Below are 17,541 nucleotides of genomic sequence, written 5' to 3'. Positions count from 1 at the left end.
TTTGCACATCACAGGAAAGGGCTTCCCTCGTGGCTCAGTTGTTAAAGAAGCTGCTGCAATGCAAGAGACCCAGGTTCAATCCCTGAGTCAGGAAGACCCTCTGGAGAAGGAAATGGCAAAACCCACTCCAGTATTCCTGCCTGGAGAACCCCTTGGACAGAGGAGCCTGGTGGCCACAGTCCATGGGATCACAAAGAGTCAGAAACGACTGAGCGTCTGAGCACAGAGCAAATACAAACTATTATACAGAGAATAATCGTTTATCCGACCTTGTTGGATAAACAGCAGCGTTCTGCTTCAAGTGGTTTAGAAACTGCCTTCCGATGCAGGGAACCCGGGTTCAGTCCCTGGTGCAGGAACTAAGATCCCACCTGCCACAGAGCAACCAACCCGCGGAAAACAATGAAGACCAAGTGCAGCCAAAATAAAAAATAATGAATTAAATTTTAAAAGCACTGGCTGCATACCAGGTCTAAATATTAAAAAGCAAAACCAACAAGCTCCGACTGTTTAGCACAGGGAACTATATTCAATATCTTTTGATAAACCATAATGGAAAAGAATATGGAAAGAACCTATATGTGTATCTGAGCCCAGCTTTCCTTACAGTCCAACTCTCACATCCATACATGACACTGGAAAAACCATAGCTTTGACTAGACGGACCTTTGTTGGCAAAGTAATGTCTCTGCTTTTTAATATGCTGTCTAGGTCGGTCATAACTTTTCTTCCAAAGAGTAAGCGTCTTTTAATTTCATGGCTGCGGTCACCATCTGCAGTGATTTTTAAACTACAGTTGATTTATAATATTGTGTTAGTTTCAGGTGTACAGCAAAATGATTGAGTTACGCATATATCAATTGTGTGGTGAGTCTCTCAGCCGTGTCTGATTCTTGTGACTCCAGCCCTCCAGGCTCCTCTGTCCATGGGATTTCCCAGGCAAGAATACTGGAGTGGGTTGCTATTTCCTCTTCCAGGGGATCTTCCCAACCCAGGGAGAAAGCCTGTGTCTCCTGCATGTCCTGCACTGGCAGGTGGATTCTTTACCACTGAGCCATGGGGGAATCCCTCAATACATGCGCGCGCGCGTGTGTGTGTGTGTGTGTGTGTGTGTGTGTGTGTGTAGACACATATTCTTTTTCAGATTCTTTTCCATTATAGGCTATTATAAGAGATTGAATATCATTCTCTGCATTATACAGTAAATCTCTGTTGCTTATCTATTTTATACATGACAGGTGTATCTGCCAATCCCTCCCCGCCCCTCTTTCCCCACTGGTGACCGTAAGCTTGTTCTCTGTGTCTGTGAGTCGGCTTCTCTTTTGTAACTAAGCTCATTCATCTCGCTAAGCGTATTTATTCTGTGCTCCGCCCCGGTCATCCCAGTGCCCACGGCTTTTGCGGGTCGGGGTCTGCACTGTTGCGTTTCTGCCACTTTCTCTCGCGGCAGCTTGTTTTCTCCTGTATTTGCTGACTTTTTTTTAAAATTGTGATCCCAGGTTTCTTGGAATTTTATTTGTGTTTTTGTTTGTTTGTTGAGGTTTGGCTTTTTAAAAGAGCATTACTCTACAGAAAATATTTTTGCTTCAGCTAGGTTCTTGGCTATACTGTCAAATCAACTTTTTGGCATGAGGCTTTTTTAAAGCTTAATCAGGTGGTATGAATTCTTTTCACAGATTTCTGTGCATGGGGCTTGTGTGCATGTATGTAAGCAAAGTAATGGGAAGATCCACCTTCCATCTTGCTCTGGCCCAGGTTCCACCTCTGCTTGTAAAGACCAAGCCCTGGGCACCCTGGGACTAGGCAAACCACCCCAACTTGCTAACATCAGATTCCTCCCTCCCTAAACCAGCAGAATTTTCTCTTTCTCATCCTGAGCTTCAGGGATTTTCCTGATGTTCCCATCAAATCAACCATTTACTTAGCAAAGGCGTCTCTTGCTTGCCTATTTATTCATCAAGAACCTTCAGGTGTATACAGCTGGGAGCAATTACCTTTATCATGCAGTGCACCAGATTGCTGAAAAGCGGCATTTTCAACTTAGTCTTCGGTCAGTGACATTATAAATTTTTCTGATCTTTATGGCCCTAGTAAGCAATTTTAAACCATCACTACAGTATTACAAGCTCCTGGACCTTAACAGGAAAAAAAAAAAAAAAAAAAAGCTAGAGACGTAGGGTCAGGGAAGACACGTACTTGAGATACAAACCTACTTATTAAATCTTGTGACATTCTCATTCATCACAGCTTTATCACTGGGCTGTTGGCCAGGAATAGTCTTTACGTTGTCCCAGAGCCAAAGGAAGTCCTCTGTGACCAGCGGTTGCTTCTTCGTGTTATACTGACTCTGCTTTATTCTAACTATTCGAAAATCACGTGACACCCTCTGAGTTATAAAGGACGTTTACCTTTGTGAAGAGAAGAGCCGATGAAGAGAAAGGAATTGGTCTCACCTCGATGACCACCAGCAGGGATACGCCCTTCTTGGCTTACAGGGTTCGATTCCAGACGACTGTCAAGTTGGCACCTTCATGGGATGCGTCATTTGTTGGTTGACTCAGCTAAAATGTACTGAGTGCCCACTGGGTGCAGGCCACTGTGCCAGACAGACACTGGAGAGGTGAGGAAGACACAGCCATGACCTTGGCCTTGGATGAACTCACTTTCTGTTGGAAGTAACAGAAACATAAATACTCATTACCATGAAACCATTAAATGCTGCATCTGAGATGTAAAGACATCTAAGTGTGGTTATTGTTAAGTCTCTGAGTCATATCCGACTCTTTACGACCCCATGAGCTGTAGCCCACCAGGCTCCTCTGTACATGGGATTCTCCAGGCAAGAGTACTGGAGTGGGTTGCCAATTCCTTCTCCAGGGGATTTTCCTGATCCAGGGAATGAATCTGTGACTCCTGCTTGGCATGCTGATTCTTTACTGCTGAGCCACCAGGGAAGCCCACTTACTTCCCAGTACTTCATTCTTAAAAGACTAAAAACTTAAATATTTCAAAAATATGTAGATTCTGATGATGACATGATACCAGTTGGATTGGTGTCTGGGGTGAAGGATCCACTCGCCAGATTCCGTGCCTGACCTACGCCCCTCCCTGGACGGTGGTTTCAGGGCACGGCTGCTGTACTTACTGAGGCAGACATTTCTGACCACAGCCCTCCCACCCTCTGGCCTTCACTGTCTTCACTCTCACCATGCAGAAAACCTGCCAAGAGGCAGCGGTGCTGGGCGGAGTTTGATCCTCAAAGCGCAAGGCTCTGGGCCAGAGAATCTCTGGTTTGGGTTTCCGTCCTCCAGGTTTCCCAGATCTTTGCATTCAGTCACCCCTGGTACTGTTTTGTACCAGCATCCTGACACCTGGCCCTCGGCTTTTTGACTACTCAGAAGCTTCCTTGGTTTGATATCTGCCTGTCTTCTCCAGGTTACCATGAGGATACACTGAAATGAGGAAATCAAAGTGCAAAAAAATAATGTGCTGTAAATCTATAAAGCTTTATCAATGTTATTATTAGAGTAATATCGGAGTGTTAGAGCATTTTGTATTATACGGTTTCTTTACTAACTTATATTTAAGTCATTTTTTAGTAGTGTCCTAACCTAAAAATGGACTTCCCACCTTCCAGTGCAGGAGATATAAGAGACATGGGTTCGATCCTTGGATCGGGAAGATCCCCTGGAGGAGGGCATAGCAACCCACTCCAGTATTCTTGCCTGGGGAATCCCATGGACAGAGGAGCCTGACAGGCTACAGGCCACAGGTCTACAAAGAGTCAGATGCCACTGAAGCAACTTAGCCCACAAGCAACCTAAAAATAGGCCTGGGAATGTTTTAAGAGTCATCACAGATTAATAAAATGACTTGCATGTTTGTATTAATTTTAAAGCATAGAAGAAAAATTTTAAATTCCGTAGAGGCCAAGATAGAGGGGTTCTGTTTGGATTACCATTTGAAATATATTTCTAGACCACAGAGTTCTTGTACTGAATCCAAAAATGTCCCAACTCTTTCGCTGCACGTCTCACTCAACACTGAAGCAAGTGAAGAGACTGTAGTGTCTGAACAGACTATCTGCAGCGGCGCCTTTGAAATCCCTCCACCTTTCTGTGGTCTGAGTCAGGGATAAGTCATTCCTCTGACGTGAATGACATTGGCAAGTATTTCCGAGAGCTTGTTGTAGATGCCCAGGTCATTCATAGCATCACTTAATGGGTGTCAGACACTTGCTTTTTCGCTTCTTTAAAGACATTGACCCACTTGATCCTTGGTACAGTGCACTAGATAGGTCAGTTTCCATCTGAGATGGGAACTTTCAGGGAGCTATGCAGTGTTCCCAAACCCGCCTACCCGGGTAGGGATTTGAACCCAGGCAGCTGGCTCCAAGGCCCCGTCTTGACCTCTGGCTGTTCCTGGCTCCTTTCTGCCATCTCCTCAGTCACATCAGCTTCACCTCCCTCTTCCTGCACCGTCTCATCGGCCACCACATTCCTATCCGGGTACAGGAATGCAAGATAGTAAGACGTTGAAGAAAGCTGAAAAGCGAAGATCTTGGAGTCACAGAGACTCTCCTACTTATCTGCTTCGGGCAGTGGTTTAACTTGTCTAGTCCCCGATGTAAAATTAAACGTAGCGCACACGCCCGATGAAACACCTGACGAGAAGGGTTTCAGGGCCTGTCTCACCCTGCCCGCGTATCAGCACCCGAGAGATGCTGTTTATCACAAGCAGTCAAAACAGCACAAAGGACGAGCTCAGACCACAAAGCCACACGGTCTTTTCTTGGCTTGTAAGCACATGCCAAGAAAACCGTGCCGGGGCCTGTCCACCCCTTGTCGAGTGAGTTTCCCTCCGAGCTTCTTGCCCGACCTCCATGTCTAAGAATTTCCAGGACAGCGTCTCAAGGAACCCGTGTCCAGCCCACTATGAAGACCTGACTGTCTCTTCCCCCTGTCGTCTCTCCCCAGGCCTACAGAGTCGATGAGAAGGCGGCAGAGCAGGCCCGGTGGGAGGAAGCCTCCAAAGAAACGATCAAGAAGACCACCAAGCCCTGTCCCCGCTGCCACGTGCCCGTGGAGAAAAACGGTGAGTCTGGGCTGGCCGAAGAGCGCGGCTGCAGTGGGCTCTTCTCGGAGGGCGGCAGAGAAGTCAGATCTACGAGGCTTGCTAGCTGGGGGGCTCAGCACTGGGGCTTTGGGGCCATCTGGCCAGGGTTTGAATCTCAGCACCCACGTCAAGCTTCTTAACCTCCTAAACCACAAGTCCTCGTCTGTAAAATGGAGATGCTAAACAGAAGCTGCACAACTATAGGATCAGGTGGCAGGATGGATGGCAAATGCTTCCCTGGCGCCGGGTATAGAAAGAGCGCTCAAGAAACATGAACCGCCCTTATATTACTTATTATTAACACTACTGAACTCCCCTGGAGAAGGAAATGGCAACCCACTCCAGTATCCTGGCCTGGAGAATCCCGTGGACAGAGGAGCCTAGCGGAATACAGCCCATAGGGTCACAAAGAACGGGACGTGACTAAGTGACTGACATACACAGGGAACTTCCCAGTCTGCCGTTTCCCCAGAGCGCTCTGATGCTGAGATACTCATTGGCCTGGGGCTGAGAGCTGGCCTGCTGTGAGTGAAACCCCGCCCGCAGCCCCAGGGTGGGCCCTGCAGCCTCTCTTTGCTCTGCTAAGGACTGTAGGGAAAGTCTTTTGTGGGGCTGGAGAAGACTCTTGAGAGTCCCTCGGACTGCAAGGAGATCCAACCAGTCCATCCTAAAGGAGATCAGTCCTGAATGTTTACTGGAAAGACTGGTGCTGAAACTGAAGTTCCAATCCTTTGACCACCTGATGTGAAGAGGTGACTCATTGGAAAAGACCCTGATGCTGGGAGGGATTGAGGGCAGGAAGAGAGGGGACGACAGAGATGAGGGGATGATGAGATGGCTGGATGGCATCTCCGACGTGATGGATATGAATCTGAGCACCCTCTGGGAGATGGTGAGGGACAGCGAAGCCTGGTATGCTGCCGTCCAGGGGTGGACAGGACTGGGCCACTGAATGCCACCAACCGAAGACAACCTGAGAGCACCTCAGGTTAAGTCCTAGAATGTATCCACTGAGTCACCGTTATGCTCTCATGATCTGGAATGTTCCTGGGCCTGCAGTGGCCTGGCCCCAACCTGTAAAGAGAAGACAGCACCAGAATCAGAGGAAAGAGCCTCCGTGGTCCTCACGGACTGAGCAGGGTTGAGAAAGCAGCCCAGGCCCTTTCACCGGAGAGGAGGCGCAGCGCTAAGAAGCACAGACCGGTATCCTGTCTCCTGGGTCCTTAAAGGACGCAGATGCAACAGTAAGAAACCCGCTCTGCTATTTTCAAAGGTCGGGAACCCTGGCTGTCTATCCCCTGGAGCCCAGAAGGGCACCTGATAAATAAATACCCTGGTAAATGTAAAAGGAGCTAGGAACAGAGAGAGACACATACATAGATAACTTCTCTAAAATACGGTAGAGAAAATGAGCTGGAGAAAGACCCTGGGGTTAAGAGACCCTGGTGGACATGATGCCTGAGCCCAGAATGAGAATTGGTGTCACGAGGCAAGCAGGCCTCCAGGCAGCCGGCAGGTGCGAGGGCAGCAAGTGTGAAACGTCCACATAGCGCGTGCAAGAAGCCCAGCTCGCTCCTCTATGAGGACGAGGAGCCTCGGCTGAAGCAGGTGGGTGCGGTGCAGGGCCTTGCGTGACCCAAGGGGCTTGGACTCGATTCTCTAAGGCAGGGCGCCACTCGAGGGCCTGAGGCCGGAAACCCACGGGCTCAGATCCGCCTTGAGTCAGACCACACCTGCACCCCCAGAAGAAGGACTCGAAGGCGTCAAGTGCTTCCTGACTGTAGCAACGCTTCCTAGTCTGGTTCTTTCTACGGAATATTGTGACGTACCATATACATGGAAAGCGCTGATGTTTCACCTCTAGGCTTTTTTTTTAATGTTCTACAACCACTTTTAACGTCCACAGAATGCGTGTTCACATTACCGTCTCCAGCTCAGCGTACCCAGGATCCTCGCCGTACACACAGATCTGTCGTTTGGAATCCTGATCGCAGGCACGAGGTCCGGGGCCACGTGTTACAGAATATTCTCGGAATCAATACACGAGCGAAAACCTGGGGCACAGACGAGCGTTCTTTAGCGCCGCAGGGACAGGCAAGCTTTCAAAGAACAAGGCAGAGCTAAGTATATTTAAAAAACAAAAAGGGCACAGAAGGGATCGTTGAGCGAAAAATGCTTCTTTGCAATTTTGCGTAGAGTGTGATCCTGAAGGATGAAGGGAGATGTCTTCTCAAAATTCTGTTTGAATCAACTGGAGATGAATGACTCATGTTTAGAAAGAGTCAGGCAGGGGCCAAAAATCTAACAGACTGAGATTAAGCCGAACTGGATTTAATTTCAAGGAAACCTGATTCTCCCACTGGCTTAGAGGTCACACCTATAGTCTTTTAACCTATGAACTGAAAAGCTGAACCTTTCAGCTAGTTCATGATAGTCTAAGCTGTTCTAAAGGCTATCACTACAGCCTAAACAAACCTAGCCTCTATTAGAAAAGCTAGTTTCCTTTGGAAAATTGTAAAGCTCTATAGAACGTAAAGAATCTTTCATTTGAGTTTTAAAAATTAAAGAAAAAAAGAGAAAACATTTTATATAACAGTGGAAAGGGAGAGACAAGTTTTCCACCTAAATGTTTCATATTTAACTGAATTCCTGAAGAGTAGTTCTTCCTTCAGCAAAGCTGTCATGATCATGAGAATTCTCACCATTTTAAACGCAGGCTAAACCTTTGCACTTGCTCCTATAACACCCTTCAACCTCTGGAAGTTCCTTCTTCACTTCTACCAGGTCCATCTCAAACCAGTGAGATCCTGGTTCCATTCCCTGATAATAAGTGTCTGTTGCCCGTTAAATCTGCCTTCAGCTTGTTCCAGAACTTCAGCTCTCTCATTAAATCTGATGGCAGAGTGACCAGCCCAGGCCATGGTGTTGGCTCTGTACAGTTTGGGCTTTCCATGGTTTGAGCATCGGTCAGGAGACAGCATTCTCTAAGAAGAAAGCCAGATTTTCTCCATCCAAATATCCACAAATCATTGTGACACCAGGAACTTCCCCAGTGGCTCAGATAGTAAAGCATTTGCCCTACAATGAGGGAGACCTGGGTTCAGTCTCTGGGTTGGGAAGATCTCCTGGAGAAGGAAATGGCAACCCACTCCAGTATTCTTGCCTAGAAAATCCCATGGACAGAGGAACCTGGTAGGCTACAGTCCATGGGGCCGCAAAGAGTTGGACATGACTGAGCAACATTTACTTTTAAGCTGGCAAGATTTTTAGAGTTGGAGTCCCTGACATTTCTCCATTTTATGGGGTCTAAAATATTCCTTCTGTGTTACATACCAGGAAGAAAAGAGAGTTAACAAAATGATTGTCTTCTCTCCTGTTATTTCCTCTTTTCTTATTCTGCTAAGCCCCTGTGAGTCCAGTTTCTATAATAAAATCTCACTTTTTAATGCTAGTGCTCAAGGTCCATTAAGATTTTAGTGGAATAGGAAAAATTCTCAAGCTTTCATTCAGCCTCCCTTTAAATTCAGCTAATTTGAATGCAGTGCTTAAGCATTCTTTATGATATTCCAGAAAAATTTAAGTGATTATACAGTATTACACTATTATATTATTGAAATCTTAATATTATTGAAATCTTAAGTGCACAGTCAGTAAGTATGTGTTGAAAATACTCAACCCTGTAATTGTGTAATCCTAATTGGAAAATATTAAAAGTATCACAGTGAGTTTTCCCCTTTATTTTCCACATATATAAATGCTTAAATGCCCTTTAAAGCAAACCAAAAACAAGTAGGAAAGTATGGGATTTTAAATACCCTTCAGTTAGCCTAAAACAAATGCCTTTAGTTACATATTCATAAATATTTCATATTGGTGCAAGTTTTCATGCCAAGCTTTTAATATAAAAATGAGACAGCCCTGAAGCAATTATTTGGAAAATTTGGCAAGGAAAAAAAATGGCTTAACAAGATAATTGGTAAAATTAGATAATGGAGCACATTCGATGCTAAGTGAGATTCAAGCAAAGAAACCACGTCTGCCTGGATTGTCTGTGAGATTCGCTCACAAACAGTTCTCTACATACAATTTTATACAAATAACTTTCCTTTCACGTCACAGCAGACTTGCTGTCTGATCCCCAGAAGCAAATAGAGAATGCAGTTAGCAAATTGGGGAGGTGGGGAAATCCCAAAATAAGTCCCCAAATAAGGGACTTTTCATTTCATACTGGAAAAGCCCTGCTCCCTGAATGAAGGAATGTTGAAATCACACAGATCTCGGCTAAAGCTCTGGCTTCACACTGTTTATTTTTGGCTGTGCCGGGTCTTCCTTGCTGCCGCCGCTCTTTTCTCCAGTTGCCGAGAGCGGAGGCTCCGCTCTAGCTGCGGGGCTTCTCACCACAGTGGCTTCTCCCGGCGCAGCGCCCCGGCTCCAGGGCGCATGGGCTTCACGGCTCATGGGCCACAGAGCACAGGCTCAGTCAGCGGTCGTGTCACACCGGCTCAGTTGCCCCGTGGCATGCGGGGTCTTCCTGGACCACGTCTCCTGCAAACAGGAGGAAACCATGAACCCTGCAGGCGATTCTTTACCCCTGAGCCAGCAGGGAAGCCCTGCCTATACACTTAAAAGTACTCAACCTTGAGAAAATTCTGCAACAGGCAATCCCCTTAGTCTCACAAGGTGCTTTCATCTTGGGGGTTTCCCTGGTAACTGGGGTGGTAACAAATGCGTCTGCAATGCAAAGTACATCATGTGAAATGCCGGGCTGCAGGAAGCACAAGCTGGAATCAAGATTGCCGGGAGAAATATCAACAACCTCAGATATGCAGGTGATACCACTCTAATGGCAGAAAATGAAGAGGAACTAAAGAGCCTCTTGATGAGGGTGAAAAAGGAGAGTAAAAAAAGCTGGCTTAAAACTCAGCATTCAAAAAGCTAAGATCATGGCATCTGGTCCCATCACTTCATGGCAAATAGATGGGGAAAAATTGAAAACAGTGGCAGATTTTGTTTTCTTGGGCTCCAAAATCACTGTAGATGGTGATTGCAGCCATGAAATTAAAAGATGCTTGCTCCTTAGAAGAAAAGCTATGACCAACCTAGACAGCATATTAAAAAGCAGAGACATCACTTTCCTGATAAAAGTTCACATAGTCAAAGCTATGATTTTTCCAGTAGTTATGTATGGATGTGAGAGCTGGACTATAAGGAAGGCTGAGTGCCAAAGAATTGATGCTTTCAAACTGTGGTGTTAGAAAAGACTCTCGAAAGTCCCTTGGACTGCAAGGAGATCAAACCAGTCAATCCTAAGGGAAATCAACCCATTGGAAGGACTGATGCTGAAGCTGAAGCTCCAATACGTTGGCCACCTGATGGGAAGAACCAACTTATTGGAAAAGACCCTGATGCTGGGAAAGATTGAGGGCAGCAGGAGAGGGGGTGATAAAGAGTGAGATGGTTAGATGGCATCACTGACTCAATGGGCATGACACTGAGCAAACTCTGGGAGATAGTGAAGGACAGGGAGGCCTGGCATGCTGCAGTCTATGGGGTCACAGAGAGTCAGACACAACTTAGCGACTAAACAACAACAATCCTCATCTTAAATAAAATTTTGAATAGCACGAAGGACTGTATTCAATATTAAATGCTTTTAAAACAACTGTCCCAACTCCTGTATTATGAATTTTTTCAAGCCAAGTAACACTGAAGAAGTGATTAAAAATTACTCATGGTATATATTAACATTATTATATATTAAATTGCAAAATACATTATTGTATACTTAAAATATTAAATTTACTATATATTTAATTAAGGAATTGACCCCTGGCTGTGAAACACAAAGCATTTGTCTTTAAAACCCATCTCAAGAGAAGTCAGTAAAGTCAGATTTACAAATAAAGTTTGTCCTTGATGAAAGTGGCATGCTTCGATCTCAATCATTTCTTTTCTTAAAAAACATTCATCTTTATTTTGGCTGTGCTGGGTCTCAGTTGCAACACATGGAAATTTTAGTCATGGAACGTGGGATCTGGTTCCCTGTCCAAGGATGGAACCCAGGCTCCCTCCATTGGGAAGCATGGAATCTTAGCCACTGGACAACCAGGGAAGTCCTCATTTAAAAAAAAAAAAATGATTGTCGTATAATTGATTTACAATGTTGGGTTAGTTTCAGGGGCTAAGTGAACCCGTCTGCTCCAGATTCTTTTCCCATATGGGTTATTCACTCCGTTCTTCATGAAGGTCAGATGTTCAGTCTCTGCCCCTTCCGTTGCTTGCGGTGATTGCACGGGAAGTCATCTGTGGGCACACGGGCGGGTGTGGGAGTGTCGCCCAGGCGCTCACCCGTGTCCCCTCTCTGCCCGCAGGAGGATGCATGCATATGAAGTGCCCGCAGCCCCAGTGCCAGCTCCAGTGGTGCTGGAACTGCGGCTGCGAGTGGAACCGCGCCTGCATGGGGGACCACTGGTTCGACGTGTAGCTGGAACAGCGGCCGCGCAGGCGCACTCAGCCGCCATCCTGCTGGGAAGTACACGGCGCCCTACTATCTTCTGCTTTTTCCTCTCTCTACACACACACACACACACACACACACACACACACACACACACACACACACACACACGTTTCCAGTTCTTTCCAAAACCACCAAAGCAAAGTTATCGGAGAAGCTCCCAGGATCCCCGTCTCTGGGCCCCTGAGAAACAGCGAAGCCAGTGATGAGTCCCGCCGGAAGTATTCTCAAGCCCCGAAAATGCACGGTCAGAGCACAGAGGACGGTGCCGTTCCCCGTCTGTGTGCGCTGTCATTCTTGATTGAATTCGAGTCAGACTGGATAAGTACATAAAGACGGATTTCTCAATTACCTGCCTTTTACCTTCAGCAAATACTGGGAAGAAGCCTTTGGTGGGGTGGGGAATGATTTTGAGGGACTATTACCTGTGGTTCTCTGTAAGACTGCAGTGGATTCTGAGAACTTCATGCCCGGCTTAAATAGCAACGGACTTATTTAAATCTTCAGGAAGCATGTGTTCCCAAAGAGCCACAGGCAGTAGTCAAAACTATGTGTTTATCCCCAAGAATTCTATATTTATATCTTGCATTAATGAAACATCAACTCTGCATGAATCAGCTTGTCAACTAAGTGAGAAATTATGAAAGTTAATCTGAACATTGAATGCTCAAAATGGATGTATTTGAACATTCACTCCATTTAACTCTCTGCAACTTTAGAAGTTGTTTTTCTGAAAACATTACAAAATCTAGAATTTGACTTTAAGCACTCATTTTGAGCGTGAAAAATAAGCTCATACGCCTGGCTTCACTGTACATGTGACAAGGGGCCTCTAAAGGAGACACTGTTAGAAATCAGTTCAGTGATGATTCTCAGTGTTAATAAACACGCAGTTTATTAAAGCAGAATCTCTAAAGAAGGAACCTTTCCAGCCCGTCAGAATGAAACCAGGCAGATCAGAAGGGTCATGCTCTCTCTATCTGCCTGGACAACTTTAATTACACTGTTTCATATCAGAGTATATTTTCTTCTGGATCTCTTTCAGATCTGATTCAAATTGCAGTTGTCAAAGCAATAAGACGCACAGGGAAACTGCAACAACAAAAGTGCCTAGAAAGGATAAGGGGGTCACTGCTGACGAATTGTGATGTGGAATCAAAATACAACATAAGTATAATTAACCAGGTTCAGGGCAACCCGCACGGGGGCTCTGCCCACCCAGTGGGTTACTCAGAGTTCTTTTCTCTACGATTGTAAACTCACAGGAGAGTTTTTCCTCACGTTAGCACAGCTTGAATTGGATTGCTGATCAAGTTTTCATCTTTGTTTTATGCGTCATTCGCAGTACATCAAAGAGAGATGCATTTTCACTGAATGCCACCAGCCTCCCTCTCCAGGGCACAGTGTGCGGGTGGAACAGTCTCACCGCTGCCTTTTGTTCTCATGGTCCACCTTCTCAGGAAGGTGGTGACAGTCCCTGAGGGTGTGATGACTCTCCTGTGAGCACAGGGCTTCTTTCGGATGGATTTGGAGACCGGTAGCCAGCCTCATCTTTGTAGAGAGAGCACCAGAAATCCTTGCTGGAGGGAGAGGGCGGGGAAACCTCAGCAAGCTCCCGCAGATGTCCTGTGCCCCCTGTCCCTAAGCGTCCATCCAGGGACTGTCCCACCCTGCTCCCTCCCGCGGAGGTCCTGAACCTGGAACGTGATTGGTGGGAGACAGCCCCGTCAGTGGGAAAGGAGTCACGTAGCTTCACTCTGTTGATCCAGCCTCCCCATCATGGCCCCAAGGCTGCTGGCTCCTGTCAGGGTCCCTATGGGTAGCACAGAGATGATGCAGAGCTGGTGTCTCGAGTGAGAAAAAGGCAGGGCACCGGGCTTGAGCCACCCTTGCGGTTGGCTGGCATCAGGGCTCAGCCTAGAACCCACTGGGGGCCCTCCTGCGCGTTACCAGTGGTCCCATCGGCTCCTTACTCTGACCCCGCAGGACAGTTAGGTGGCTCCCTCTGTCGTGGGGAGCTCCCAGCATTTCATACCCTCCATGGGTCTGAGGTTTAATGATGCTGATGTTATTGCCTGCTCCCCGATTTGCATGGTTTGTTGGGGGTGCCAAGCTGAGCAAGGTTTGCTCCCGCTTGTTCTGGCAGTAGAAGCTCTAGGTCTCTGCTCTTTTCCTGATAGTAGCCTTCTTTTTTTTCTTTTTTTCTTTTTCAAAATAGCATAAATTGATTCTTAAAACAAGTTAAAGGATAAACAGCCGCTGTGAATGAGGCTGAATCACAAACCACTATAAATGAACATGTCTGAGCACTGAACGGTGTCACAAAAATCTGAATCTAGCAAAAGAAAAGAAAGTTTTCGCAGAAGAGTCTTTATTTTTTTCTAAGTTGTGTAAGGAAATACTCGGCAACAATTGTCTAAGGTCGTACTCAAATTGTCAATAAAAGAATCAAAAGAGCGTCTGAGTCCATCTTTGAGGGTACGTTGTCCATAAACGCTGAAGGCAGGGGAGGGTGGCCCAGGGTGTGTCTCTCGTGGCCGGAAAGGGTTGCCGAGTGCGCCCGTGGCCATCCTGGTCTCCACCCCGAGCTCCTGACTCATTCTGGTGGTTTGTCTTCTTTCTAAAGATTGACTTGTTTAGTTCCCTTTGTGCAGTGCGCGTCATTGTTGCTGCGCTCTGGCTTTCTCCAGCTGCGGCGAGGGGGGGCTGCTCTTCCTCGCGGTGGGCAGGCTTCTGGTTTTGTGGCTTTTGTTGCAAAGGGCTTCAGTCGCTGCGGCACATGTGTTCAGCAGCTGCAGTTCCCGGGCTCCAGAGCACGGGCTCAGGGCTCGCGGCACACACATTTAGTTGCTCCGTGACATGTGGGGTCTTCCCAGACCGGGGATCCAACCCGTGTCTCTTGCATTGCTAGGTGGATTCTTAAACCAAAGTGGACCACCAGGGAAGATTCCTGGTTGTTTTTAAAACTAGGTACTAGCTTCAGTGCCTTCAAAATTCAACAGATCTCTTCGGGGAGGAGGGGGAGGGAAAGACTGGGAGTTCGGAGTTAGCCGATGCAGACTAGTATACGTAGCATGGGTAAACAAGGGCCTACTGTGAGCACAAGGAACTATATTCAGCATCCTGCAACATACTGGAAAAGAACATGAAACAGAGGATATGTGTATAGCTGAGCCACTTTTCTGTCCCGCAGAAGTTAACACTACGTGGTGAGCGCTAGTCGCTCAGTTGTGTCCGACTCTTTGCGACCCCTCCAGGCTCCTCTGTCCATGGAATTCTCCAGGCAAGAATACTGGAGTTCACTGCCATAAGCAGCTGGTAGATTTTTTGTTAGTGTTTTGAAATATGGTTGATTTACACAGTAAATCAACTGTGTTTCAATAAATTTTAAAATATGTTTCAATAAATTTTTAAATAACCCAACTCTATTTCAATAAATCTTTAAGTAAATCAACTGAATTTCAATAATTTAAAAAAAAAATTTGACAGGGCTCTAAAAAGCAAGCTATAATTTTAAAAATCTAGCAGTTACTTTCCTGCCTTCTCAGCACGCTTTTCTAAGTAAATGCTTCAGGCAAGTGTGAGTTGGGAAAGCCACAGGACTCTGGGCGGCCCTCCAGGGGCGTGGTGACTTCGCGCTGCCCTCGGTGTGGGTGTGCGGCGCTGCGCTTCTTGGATGCTGTGTCGGTGGCTGCCCATTGTTCACTTCACAAGGGGTCCGTGTCTGAGTGAGGCGGACATTCCTGGGGCTCTCCTACATATTTGGGGCAAGCGGCAGACCCTGAGGTCCCCTGGGGCCAAACCCCGCAGGAAATGCTCTGAGGAAACACCGCCTGTCTAGGAAGAAAGGCAGAAAAAGCTGGGGAGAGGGGGGAGAGACTCCACTGCCTCCCTGTGTGTGAACCTTGGGGTAACAGCAGCCACCTTGAGGGGTTGGTATGAGGACTGCATGAACTGGTGCACACAAAGCCCTCAGGACGGGACCTCGAACCCGGGAGACACTCAGTACATTTTCCTTACTATTATTAATAATAGACGAACCAGTCACTGGAGCCCTCTGGCCCCACCCCAAACAAGCCGAAAGCACAGAACCGATGCAAGGCAACTGCAGATGTGGTCAAGGTAGGTGTGTGTGTCCAGTCCCAGAGCTAGGGATTTTGCAGTGACAGGCGGTGGGTTTCAGTGTCGGATTAACCAAGGCCCCAGAAATGTCCCTACAGAGGCAAGTTGCCAGCTGCGTCTGAAAAGGCTTGAAGGGACAAGACCCGGCTCTCGTGCAGGGCCTCCAGCGTGGACAACAGAGAGCCGACGCTGGGTGGAAGTGAGCACGCATAGATGTGAGTGTGAGCCAGCAGATGCAGTGTGTGGGTGCACGCCTCCCACCCCCAGTCACCCTCGCCAGGCCACTCCTGCACCATGGAGAGGATCCATGTCAGCTTCGAAAAGAAAACCCTGTCTCGAAACAATGCTGGGCCTGTCTTCAGATCACCCACTGTGAGTAAACTGTCCAACCGCAAATATTTAAGAACTTTCACTGCAGTCTGAACAATCGTGGAACGAGGCAGGGAGTGTTTTCTGGGAAGATCCATTTGGCTCTCAAGATTAGTAGCTCTGGCTCGATGGGAACTCGCTGTTCCCTGATCTCATCCTCTGATCAGTAGGCTGAGAATCACCTTTGTCACTGCGTGGGGATATGTCTGGACCCCAGAAGACAGACTCATTGTAACCCAACTTATGAGAGAATGAGGCACAGAAGCTAGTGTCCATTTACAATTTATGTCTGCAATGAGAAGCTCGCCTCTTGATTTTCCATCTGCCTGGAATAACTTCATTACAGCCCTGCCCTCCCAGCTTTGCCTGGTCAACCCTAGGTCTCTATGTAATCCACTTCTCTCGGAGCCCTTCTCCTGGTCTGCATGAAGGGCCATTTCTCTGCATTTTCAGAGCTCCGCTGCTTCCTGAGTCACAGCTGTGTGGTGCTTTTGCCAACACAAACAAATCCCCCAGTTCTTCAGACACCGCTGGGTGTCCAACAAGTCAGTTCAATTCTGACACTAACCAACCAGCCTACATGTCAGAATCCACAGGTTAAGGGCTCAGCCTCCCAACACCACCCCCAACTCTGATCCCAGTCACACATCACAGGTTGCCACTTTTACTTCGACCAACTGGCTACAAATGAGGGGTTTCTAGGACCCACCCCTCAATAACTCCCTGGAATGGCTCCTGGAAGCCAGGAAGCTGCTTCACCCACTATTTGCCGTTGTTTAGTCACTCTGTCGTGTCCAACTCTTTGCGACCCCGTGGTCTGCAGCCCATCAGGGCCTTCTGTCCATGGGATTCTCCAGGCAAGAACACTGGAGTGGGTTGCCATTTCCTTCTCCAGGGGATTGAACCAGGTCTCCTGCATCGGCTGCTGCTGCTGCGAAGTCACTTCAGTCGTGTCCGACTCTGTGCGACCCCATAGACGGCAGCCCACCAGGCTCCCCCATCCTTGGGATTCTCCAGGCAAGAACACTGGAGTGGGTTGCCATTTCCTTCTCCAACGCATGAAAGTGAAAAGTGAAAGTGAAGTGAAGTCGCTCAGTCTTGTCCGCAGGCAGATTCCTTACTGCTGAGCCAGCAGAGAAGCCCCCACTGCTGGTTTGTTATAAGGAATTCAAATCCAAGAACAGCCACTAGAAGAGCTGCGTTGGGCAGGGATGGGTTAGGGTGTGCAGAGCGTCCATGCCCTCCGTGGATACATCACCTTCCTCATTCCTCAATGTGTTTGCTAACTGGGAAGATCTCTGAACCCACTTCTTTAGGGTTTTTTGGTGGAAGCTTCCTTAAGTAGACACGATTGGTTAGATCATGGACCATTAGCAGTTTACCCAGCCTCCCACCTCCCTCCCATCCTTAGAAATCTC

At 47.3% G+C, this 17,541-nt stretch overlaps 1 protein-coding gene across 2 annotated transcripts in view; it reads left to right on the top strand.

Annotated features, from left to right (window-relative positions):
* The window catches only part of PRKN (parkin RBR E3 ubiquitin protein ligase), a 1,209,893-nt gene extending 1,195,804 nt beyond the window's left edge, over window positions 1-14,089 (top strand). For both annotated transcript variants that reach the window (XM_069598877.1, XM_069598876.1), the window contains exons 11-12: window positions 4,977-5,094; window positions 11,487-14,089. In XM_069598877.1, the coding sequence (XP_069454978.1) occupies window positions 4,977-5,094; window positions 11,487-11,599 (231 nt within the window). In that variant the 3' untranslated portion in view covers window positions 11,600-14,089. The remainder of the gene's footprint in view (window positions 1-4,976; window positions 5,095-11,486) is intronic.
* The last annotated feature ends 3,452 nt before the right edge of the window (window positions 14,090-17,541 follow it).

The sequence above is a fragment of the Ovis canadensis genome, chromosome 8 (assembly GCF_042477335.2).
Source record: "Ovis canadensis isolate MfBH-ARS-UI-01 breed Bighorn chromosome 8, ARS-UI_OviCan_v2, whole genome shotgun sequence".
In the NCBI taxonomy this organism is placed as follows: Eukaryota; Metazoa; Chordata; class Mammalia; order Artiodactyla; family Bovidae; genus Ovis; species Ovis canadensis.
This window is presented reverse-complemented; position numbering and strand designations above follow the sequence as displayed.